This window comes from Pteropus vampyrus, unplaced genomic scaffold, assembly GCF_000151845.1.
Source record: "Pteropus vampyrus isolate Shadow unplaced genomic scaffold, Pvam_2.0 Scaffold237, whole genome shotgun sequence".
Taxonomy (NCBI): Eukaryota; Metazoa; Chordata; class Mammalia; order Chiroptera; family Pteropodidae; genus Pteropus; species Pteropus vampyrus.
This window is the reverse complement of record NW_011889018.1, coordinates 1376947-1387869: the sequence shown is the minus strand read 5'-3', so window position 1 is coordinate 1387869 and position 10923 is coordinate 1376947. Positions and strand designations below refer to the sequence as shown.

General features: G+C 39.2%; 1 protein-coding gene and 1 pseudogene across 1 annotated transcript in view; one reads left to right on the top strand and one right to left on the bottom strand.

The window, feature by feature from the left end:
* The window catches only part of ARID4B (AT-rich interaction domain 4B), a gene marked incomplete at its 5' end in the record, with an annotated part of 66738 nt that overhangs the window by 42191 nt on the left and 13624 nt on the right, over nt 1-10923 (top strand). Inside the window, 2 exons of the mRNA XM_023519780.1 lie at nt 3980-4064; nt 6462-6660. Of these exons, the coding sequence (XP_023375548.1) occupies nt 3980-4064; nt 6462-6660 (284 nt within the window). The remainder of the gene's footprint in view (nt 1-3979; nt 4065-6461; nt 6661-10923) is intronic.
* On the bottom strand, nt 10791-10909 carry LOC111728916 (annotated as a pseudogene).

The window sequence follows — 10923 nt, the reverse complement described above, 5'->3', positions numbered from 1 at the left end:
TCTTTTTAACATACATTAAATATATAAAAAGTATGAGTTTATATCGATAAACAGGATCAACTGTAGCTTTTTCTTGTAGTTCTGAACGATATTCCATTCATTCGAGTCTTTAGTTTCGATATATGGTAGGGAATCAGAGATCCTGACCTACTGATGTTACCTCCTTTATTTAAATTAACTGGCACCAGTAAAGTCAAAATTAAATTGGTCTAGCTCTTATGTAATTTAGTGTCTGTAGATTTTTTTGTTTTTGGTACCATTTTTTTTTCTCACACAAATTTTTCTCCTCTATTCTTTGAAAGTATTCTTAAAGAAAATAGAACATTTGAATAACACTCTAATGAGTAATTACATAAAGGGAAAGAACACTTCCTGTTTTTCAAATGCAGAGTTATAGCTATTGGTTTATTTTCTGATCATCTTTTTTCCTTGTAAGATTAATCAGGCAACTAAAGTGCTATTTAGAACTTCATTCGAAGTTTCGAAATATTTCTTAACGTTTTATCAGAGATCTCAACCTCTATTCGGTAAGGGCATTTGTAGTTTGAAAAAGCTCCCTTAACCGAAATTCTTGTTTTCACTCATTCGCCCTCTTCATGGCTTGGTTCATACTGTGCATTTTTATGAGGCTTTTCGGTTGCTGGTCTGTTCCTCTTCTCTGCTTACTCTGAATGGGACCTGGCGTCCCTCGGCCGTCCTTCCGGGATTACACGGTTTAACAGGCAGTCTGCAGCCCCTTCTTCCCTAACTTTCCACGTAGTGCTTTTTGACAAGCCTATAGCTTGCAGGGTCAGCTTACTTCCATGGCTTGAGTTTCTTAATCTGTGAAATAAATTCATTGACAGTTTTTTTAAGGTATGTTATAGTTCCAAAAGCTATTAATTATAATAACAATAACTGTTACCACATTTTATGAAAAGAGCATAAATTAGGCTGAGAAAAGAAAACCTCTAAAAGAATGCTGCCAGAACACAGGAATGCCTGAACAAACAAAAAGCATTGAGGAAGAAAGGAAAGAGGCAAATAATAGAGTCAGTAATATTAGCTAATATTTATGGAACTATAAGTTACCACGTAATTACTCCAGTGAGAAACATACCTAAAGAATTTTCCAAAGAATCTAAAACCATACAGAATATTTTTTAATTTTGAAACAAAATTGTTATCCAGAATAGTAGGACCATAGTGTTCGATTACTACTATTCACGTGTCTTAGAAGTGGTTGTGGTTTGTTTCATCCAATTCCAGAATTTTCCTTTTCTGTTTCCTGCCTGGTCCAGCACTCTTTCCACACCTAAGTTCACTGTTGAAGTTCTTCTGATAAGCAGTCCTCTCATACAATCCTTATTTTCTGATTGATCTGAGGAGAAGGTGATTACTGACAAGGAGAAAATTAAATTACTGTAGGTAGAGGATGGAAGGAAGAGACAAGAAAGGCTAATCAGTTTACAGCTTCGAGAGACCAACAAGAGTGCTTCCATTCCTGAGTGTGTGCCGAAACTTTGACTTCCAGGTGCTGTCCCCGGCCATCCCCACATACCCCCACCCCCCATTATTTAGAGGAAATAGCAGGAATGGCCGGCCACCAGGCGCCACTACACATAAACTCTCTGGGCTGTTGCCCACAACCAACCCTAAAGGCAGCAGATGTTTGTTTCTTACAGACTGTGCACCTTTCCCAGAACTAGCCCCGCTTCATCTTCTCCCACTCCCTTTATCTATCCTTTCAAAACAACTTCCATCTTCCTTCCCCAGACTTACTGTTCACAAGAGCCCCGTCAGCCTTAGGTCGTGGATGTGCAGTGTTCTCCATCCAGCCCTGCTGCAGGTTTAGACTGCAGGCCCCAGCACCTGGTCCATATCCTGGCTAGTATATAGCTCAGTAAACCCTTTCTTCCTGAAAAGCTTTCAGTCGCAGAAGTTATTGTATGAACATCACCATACAGCATCCATGCGCTGCCGGAGCTTAGGCAGGGAGCATCAGCTGGTACCATTCTGAGCAGCCGTTATTTTGTTTATTAGTATCTTGTTATCTTGTTCCCAAGGGAATTTAAGCAGCATACATTGTCTCTGGGTCACAAAGACGTCTTCCTCTATCACGGTGAACATTCTTACTATGGAGGCAGTAACTGTTTTTTGCTTTTTTGATGTGTTGGGTGCTCCATATAAAACATATAAATGTACAGTATTGTGGTGGTAGTCTTAAATTGAAAACTACTGTTTTACCCTAATTCGAAATATAATTCGTGTCAAAACCCCAAGTCGAATTAAGTAGTAGTATTGGCAATAAAACTGTCTTGTATTATTAAACTAACTACAAAGCAGAAAGTCTAGTTAAGAAGGGTAAAAACCTGTTATCTCTTTGTGTAGCTCACGTGGGTGTTATGCATAACCATCGGGAACTGTCTTATCTTCAGTTTATTTCGTAAGAACATAGAAAACTCTTTTTCTTTAAACAAAGTACATAGCGTTGATTTCCATGACTATATTTAAACAGCAGCACCTTCCGGGAGTTCACATTCCACTTTGCAGAGGGCAGAGTTATTTTCTGTTTCTCCACCTGCACTCCGATTTTGGAAAGAACTAAATTGCTTTCTTCTCTAGCGTACTGCGGTTTTCGGTATTAATGGGAAAGTTAAAAGTACGGCAAACGTACAGGGAGGTGCTACTGTGCCAGGAGAAATCACAAAAGGAGTGTGTTTAGTAGAAAGAATATTTGCTTTAAAACTTTTACAGTCCTTATGTATTTGATCCTTAAAAAACCAGATGTGATATGCAGTCTTATTTTTATTTATTTTAAAAATACAGTCTTCTACAGAATAAACAGTCTGATGTCGAGAATGTCTTGACCGGGGCCATGTACCTAGTTAGTGGGGATTATATAAATAAAGACTTTCCTAGAATTCATTTCATTCCTCCCTCATTCTCTTTAATTATCACTGTGGCCTCGGCAGCTTCCCACAGGTACAAACACCCTTGTGGGTTGAGCCCTGAGCTTCCCTGCAGCCCAGGAGTAGTTACAGATATTTTCTAGGGCTGCTCTAGAGCAAGAATATAATTTATTAGTCCAGTTATGACCCGAGTCATTTACTTGTTGACTTAAGGCCTTTATTACTTCATTTAGTGCCTCTAATAATGAGGACATTTGAATTTAAAAGCTCGTTTTCAGTTGTCCATGTTCTAGAGTTAAAAATGTCCATGAGTTTTCCATTTTCCATAATAAATGTGTATAACTTTTGAACATAAAAAGAGTTTAATTTGTTTCTAATGTTCTTTCTAGTGAGTTTTTACAAAAATAAACTTCTTTTTTTTTTTGCTGTAAACAAATAGCTTTCTTGCGGTCAGTGGTAACTTGCACCCTATAAAATCATGCTGGCCGTCAGCATGGGGTGGAGAGGCCATCACAGCTGCTGATTCTCAGCTGGCTGTCTATGTAGGAAGCACCTCAGAATGCTGAAGAACCTCGCCTAGTAATGTTTTCCTAGTATTTTATGAGAAGATATTTTTCTAGGTGCTTTTGCATTGCTCATTATTATATAAGTGTTATATTGTTATATGCTCTTCTACATCCAGTTATTTAAGCCTAGGACATATTACCTTAGCTTCCTGATGTGTCTAGAAAAACAGTTGCCAGCTTGTTGCTTAAGAACAATACCGATATAGGAATATTGTGAGTTCTCCTAGGCGTTATTTACTGTACAGATTTAGTTTCTCTTTAGTGTAGCGGAGTAAGGAGTGCTGGCCTAGGACTCAAAGATCTGGCTTGCTAGCAGACGTCATACCCTTGGGCAGGTCCCCTCATCTCTCTCTGGGCCTTGGTAGCTTTATGCATCAAACTCGGAAGTTGAGCTAAACGATCTCCAGGGTCCTTTCCAGTTCTGAAATGTTCTGATTCTATTTATGAGTTTCCCTTTAATATGGCATAGTTACTTCTGTGGTATATGTTTTGCATATTTATATTAATTTCTTTTAATTTTAGATACGACGAGTGGATTAAAGCAGATAAAATAGTAAGACCTGCTGATAAAAATGTGCCAAAGATAAAACATCGGAAGAAAATAAAGGTGAGTGCTCGTTTTGATGTATGTCATAGCTTTTAATTAAAGAACTTTTCCTCCATAATGTTGCTTTAAGTGTGTATATGTGTGTGTTTAGTGTTAGTGGAGTTGGAAATACTCTCTTGAAATAAGGTTTTCCAAATCTAGATTGGAAAAAAGTTTCTATTAGCTTGTGGAAAGACATTTTGGAAATGGTTTTAAATGATTTTTGAGGTTTTTTCAGTTTCAGCGTTGTAGAAGGCCACCCAAGCAGATTTCACTTACCCTCTTCAACCCTTTCTTGTCCCTCTGGTCTCCAGCTGAGAGACCCTGAAGTCCCAGGTCACTGTACTAGCTACAGACTGCTCTGGAAGCAAAGGAGGCTTCTGAAAGCAGAGGACAACCCTTTTCCTCGTCTGTAGCTGGCTGTCGGTGGTGGCTCAGAACACAGTCACGGGACCCTGTCAGCCACACTCTTCATTAGCTGCCGCTCATGTGGGAGTTAGTGTTCCTTCATGTCTGATCTAATTACTCGTATTCTTTCTAAGGCGAAATCTTATAATGTTTTATTAGAAAATAGACCATTAACTAGGTTTTAGAATCTTTTTTAATCTTTTTAATGCTTTGAGTGGTGTGTATATATATATAGTTAAGATATTTAATAGTTATTCTGAAATTCAGTTTTCACATTCAAAGCGAGGAGCTATTTATTTTCCTGCTAAATGATAGTCTGGTGGCCCCAAAGAGTGAAAGCTTTCTCTTAAAGTGGTTATTCTTTCTCACTGTAAGATCAGGTCCATGTTTTTAACGTTTTGGCGTTGGAACCCTGTTACAGCTCAGGCCTTCTCAAACTCTTTTCATCTGCACTCTTGTTCTTCATTGGAAACTATGGAAATCGTGCTATATTTAGCATTGTTTTTATCTACTGGAAGAATTTTGTGTGTATGGCCGCAAAAACAAAAAGCCAATTTCCTTACACAGAGCAGGTTTTAGGAGTATTTCTCAGGTAGAAGATAGGGTAGGGGTGGGAGAAGCCATATTAGAATATTATGTGGGTTTTTTCTAAATACTGATTTAGTTCTCAATTCAGTTCTTGGCCCCTCCTGGTCATAAGGAAAGAGGCATGTGGATTTTGAGAAAGCTTCCTGGAAAATATTGATCCTGTACACCTCTCTCTCTCTCTCTCTCTCTCTCTCTCTCATCTGACCTGAGAACCACTGTTTTTGAGGCCATCTGCTTACAAGCATTTAAAGCCATATTTGAACTACGAGTGGGTAGACTATTTCTGCCTTCAGAATGTGTAGTGTATTACGACGTCTGGTATAAAGTAATGAATCGATGACGTGGCAACAGCAGAAAAATTAGACCAACACTAATCGTTGGTAGGTTGTGGTGGTCTCCGTGCTCATACGTGCTCATACGTCTCAGCGCATTCTGAGACTTACACCCAGATGGCCTAGGTCAGTGAATCTCACACCTGAGCATGTGTGACACTCACCTGAAGGAATTGTCGCAACTCACATTGCTTGGCCCCATCCCAGCATTTCTGGTTCACTCGATCTGAGTCTGGTTCCAGAAGTTTCCATTTCTAACAAATCCCTAGAAGGGGCTGATGGCGCTGGGCCAGGTCCTCCCCAGGAGAGCCACCGCCCTGAAGCTCGCTGTGTGGAAGGAGTTACCTTCTCTGTGTCCAGCTTGGCACTGGCCACTCACATCCTACAGCCTGACTGTGTAGCAGGGCTTCAGGGTTGTTTAGAGAGCTTGTCTAAATTATTTTTCCTATAAATTATTTTTAAAAGATTTAAAAAATAGTTTTCAGGAAGTACATTAGCCTTTGCCCCACCTGCTTGTAAACAGAGCATTGGAGAAAATTTCTCATTTTTTCCCCCAAAATATTAACTTATCAGTGAGATAGGAAGGGTACCTCCAGCTTGACTTTACAACAGGTAATTTGCTTAGAGTTACTCCCAGCAGTCAACTGAATGAAGGTATTTGGAATTTTGTCATTCCCAGCCCACATTTTATATTGAGAATGTTCCAGGTTTTAAAATTTCCAGGTTGACATTTTCTTTCTTTCTTTCTTTTTTTTTTTTGACTATTTAATCCTATTATGATTTCATTTTGAAGAATTTATACCAGTTATTTGCAGTATTGGAGGTTTGCTAGTCTTAATTGCCTATCTGATTGCTCATTTATTTCCACTATTTAAATATAATATTAGACAAAAACTTTTTCTCATTCTGCAGTGTTTGTTAAATAACTTTGAAAAAACATCTCAGGCTGTTTTGAGGGGCTTTTTATACTCTATGTTATTGAATAATATATTTTATACCTGAGTTAAAATGAGTATTAACATTGTTCACTATTAAATGCCTCATGGTAAATTATGGCTAACATGAGATACTTTTTTTCCTCTTAATCTAGAATAAATTAGACAAAGAAAAAGACAAAGATGAAAAATATTCCCCTAAAAATTGTAAACTTCGGCGCTTGTCAAAACCACCATTTCAGACAAATTCATCTCCTGAAATGGTATCTAAACTGGATCTTACCGATGCTAAAAACTCTGATACAGCGCATATTAAATCCATCGAAATTACTTCAATCCTTAACGGACTTCAAGGTAAATATAACAGACATCTCCTGTTGTATGCAAATGTTTTAGTTTGCGTAAGTCAAATTCTACAAGGGTCATTCAGTGACATTATTAAATTCTGTTTTTTAATGGAACCAGAAGTTTTTTGGCTCCATTATTACTTGAAATAAATCAGCCATTGATTGATGATTGGAAATATTTGTCATTAGTAGATCCAAGGGCACTATTAAATTTTAGTTAAAAGGTAATACTCACACTTGTACTGTTACTGTGCTTTTTTTCAAGTACTGTTCTTTATGTTGCCATGTAAAGCATAGTAGTTTGTATTATGCCGTATCAGACTATAAAATTATATTGATTTTTTGTAAAGAATATTTAACTTTGCTTATCTCGATTATTATGTTCTCTGTTACGGCGACGTTACTGCTTAATATCTAGGGCAGAATGAAGTGTAACTATCAAATAATAAAAATGACGAGGACCGGAGGGAGTTAGTAAATCTGACTGGCAAGGCAATGGGGGCGGGGGTCTGATCTGTCAAATGAAGTTAAAGAATGTATCTCCATAAAAATATTTTACATTTCTCATAACTTAAAGGGAGTTGGATTTTTTTATTTTTTATTTTGAGTGTAATGGAGATTACACTCAAATGGATGTTTATGTGAACTCATTCTATAAACCAAATGCTGTAAATACTCTGAAATTAATTTTTAATAATTTTATAATGCAGAAATAGTGTATGGAAAATACATAATTTAATAATAATGTGAACATTTTTATGTCTACCATGATGATGAATGAATAGTATTTACTTAAAAGAATTCTGAATGCCTTTTCTTTAGAATTGTATTAAATCTACATACATATATTCCTAAAGAGGATAAAAAATGTGAGTAGCAAGCATAAGCCTAGTTATGTTAAAAAAAAAAAAGCATCTTTCCTCTTACTGAAAGCTCCCTGAGAATTTTTTCTGAGTAGAGTCTCCAGGTCATATTCTGATTTTATTTCTGCTTCTCTGAGTGTCTACAGAAGCCTCTCAGGGAGTTCAGTGGGGCAGGGTCTCGGGGAGCTCGTGGAGACATCGGGGCTCACCACGGGAAGATCCGGCTCTGGGCGTGGTGAGCCGCCGTGTACTTTGTGATCCCAGGCTCCCCAATGGACCTCTAGCCTTCGGCTGCGGGCCAAACAGAAGCTTTCTGCTGGGCGGAACGATCTCGGTAGCGGACCCCAGTAATGGCCCATCGAGGGGGCCGGTGCAGTTCATCACCACACGCTCAAAACGAGCTGAATGCAGATACAGAATCCGGTCGCGCTCGCAGACGCGAGGGGCTGGCGGGCGGGCGGCCCGGCCCGGCCCGGCCCGGCCCGGCCAGGCCACACCACCCTCCCTCCGCCTCTGGCGCAGCGCCCCCCTCCCGGGACGTCCCGTTCCAGGGTTCCAGGGGCCCCTCTTCGAAGCAGCCCTTGGCGTTCCTTCGGTTCTGATCTCCCATGCCGTCTTTTACGCTCTCTGGTGTAGTCTCGCTGCACGCGGTGAGCACGTGTCTAAGAGGGAAGGTAATTTTTTAGAGATTGACTGCACGTCTGAAAATATCTTTATTTCATTCATGGTGTAGCTGGGTTGGAAGTTGTTTTATTGGCATCGTTCAGTCGTCGTTTTTTGCTTCCAGTGTTGTTGCTGTGAAGTCCTGATTCTTAGTATGTGGCTTGTTTTATTTAATTAGCTCAAGATAAAATACATTTAGGTTATTTCCATTATTTTTTCGGTTGCAAACAGTTCAGCAGTGAGCATTATATTGGCATACTTTTTAACATTTCAAATGCTCTCTTCGCGTATTCTCTTTTCCTTGGTGAATTTTATTTTATTTTGGCCACAGGTCAAATTCAAGACACTTGAGATTTTTCCAGTTAGAAAATGATTGTTGCTGTGCACGCGCATATGTATGCGTGTGTATATGTAAAGAAAAATGGATCCCGTCTGTGAGTGCGGAGCACAGCTAGCCAGGAGTTTATCCCCTCAGCGTGAGACGGGCTGGGAACAGAATGAGCAGGGTGGGTGGTGGAATGTCTCCAGAGAACGATCGTTCTACCACTAGAGATCCCCTTGAGTAAACTAGATCCCTGGCGAATCATCTGATGGAAAGCTTATCCATTAACGAGCCCTGTCACCACAGTGGTGCCTGTCGCGTTTTAGTAGGTCATCCTTAAATGTAAGCAGTCAAGGAGAGCTCCAACATAAAAGATGGGAATTAAAACAAATGGAAGAAATGACCTTTGACGAGAGAGAGATGAAGGTAACAAAAATGAACTATTAATCATCTCTCTGATTATTAAGTAATCTCAGAGAACCTATAAGTATCTGTTGATTATTAAATAATTTGAGAGAACCTATATCCGAAACCAAGGATGAAATGAAAAAGGAACAAAGAACAAGAAAAACTTGGAATTAAAATTTGAAATTAAAATTCAATAGAGCACTTAAAATTTAAAGTTGAGGAAATCTTCCAGGGAATATGTGAAAGCAGTATGGAAATTTTAGAGAAAAGATAACTGAATAATGAAAGCAGAGGGAAGAAACCAGTAACTGCACACACAGAACACTGTTGCTTGAAAGTACTAATGCGTTTGTATCTCTCTCTGTGTTTTGTAATGGGGAGACACTAGCATTGCTTCTGAAATCGTATCAGACAGTATGAGGAATCAAGAAGCCATGGAAACAGCGTATCTGATTATATATAACTGTAAAAAGCAATTGGATTAAAAAAATAAACAACAAAAAACCCAACCATGGTTCTCTTATGAACTGTCTCACAACTGTGTTATCGATGTATTATTGATTCGTACCTCATTCCTTAGCGAGTGTTATATGTAGTGCTTGCTCTCTCTCCATATGTGTATCACTAGGGTCAAGCAAGCCTTGGGTTGGGCGGGGGGAGGATGGGCAGGGTAGGAGAAATAAGCAAGTAACTAAAAGAGGAAATGTTTCCAGAACCGAAGGCATAAAGCTTTAAATGGAAAGAGCCCACCAGGTGCCTGAAGTAATGAAGAAAGAGCCATGCCGTGGTATTTTATTATGAAATTATAAAATAGCTGGAATACAAAAGTCACCACAAAGGATCTGAGAAGACAAATGAAAGTAATGTTTTCAACACTATAAGCAAAGGAGCAGTACCTTCAGCATTTTGAAGGAAAATAATTTTCAACTTGGAATTCTGTGCCTGGTTCCACTAGTCATCACAATTAAGTTTGAGGGGAAGGATGTATTCAGACGCGTGAGGACTAAGAATATTTACCTCCATGTACCTGTTTTAGGAAACTACAAATGATGTTCTCGAACACAGAGTGGGAGATACTCCAAGAAGGAAGGTGTGACAGGAGATCCCTTGAACAGTGAGTCTAGATCAGGAGAAAGTGCAGGGGATTCTGGGGTGTCGGCTGTTAGAGCGCACCCAGAGAGCGGGGCGGAGGACGGGCCTCCAGGGAAGAGGCTTAGGGAGCTGAGTAGGATGCTGGGCTTAATGGAGCAATTGAGATCGATGTGAAAGGCATAAAAAACGAAGACGACTTGTAGGAAAAGACTTTTGGAAACACTTGGAAAAAGGGCTATATGAGAAAGGAAGTGTACTATTTATTTCTGCAACGAACCACATTTACATGTTGTAAATACTGTATTTACATATATAGAGAAAGTACGGCAGAAGGGAGATAGGGGTATTAATACGAAAGTCCTCATGGCTTATAGCAGACTAAACTTAACCAACAAATAGAATATTGCGAAGAGACGATGGTAATAACTATCAGAAGGAATAGAAATAGAAATGCTCAGTGTCTCCTAAACTGTAGAATGGGGCCGGTAACAACATAGACCTCACAGGGTTTTTGTGAGAGTGAATGGGATGATCCGTGTAAAGCATGTGGAAGCACCTGGCGTGTAGCAGTTTCTCAGTAAATGTCATGTTAAAATCGTAATAAAAGCTATTGTTTATACTTCATTGAATTCATTTAATATAAACATTTAAGAAATAAATTCTATAAATATTTTCATGTAAGACGATCAGTTACTTGTATAATTCTTTTTTTTTAGGCGAGGCAACCCCTGGTTGACCTCACGGATTGCAAAGACCTTGTCAGCTCACAATCCATTTTTTTATTTTTTATGCCTACAGCACCTGGTCTTTTTAGGTGATCTCTCATCCAAGTACTAACCAGGCCCGACCCTGCTTAGCTTCCGAGATGGGATGAGATCGGGCTTGTTCAGGGTAGCGTGGCCGTGGACTAACTGTGTAATCC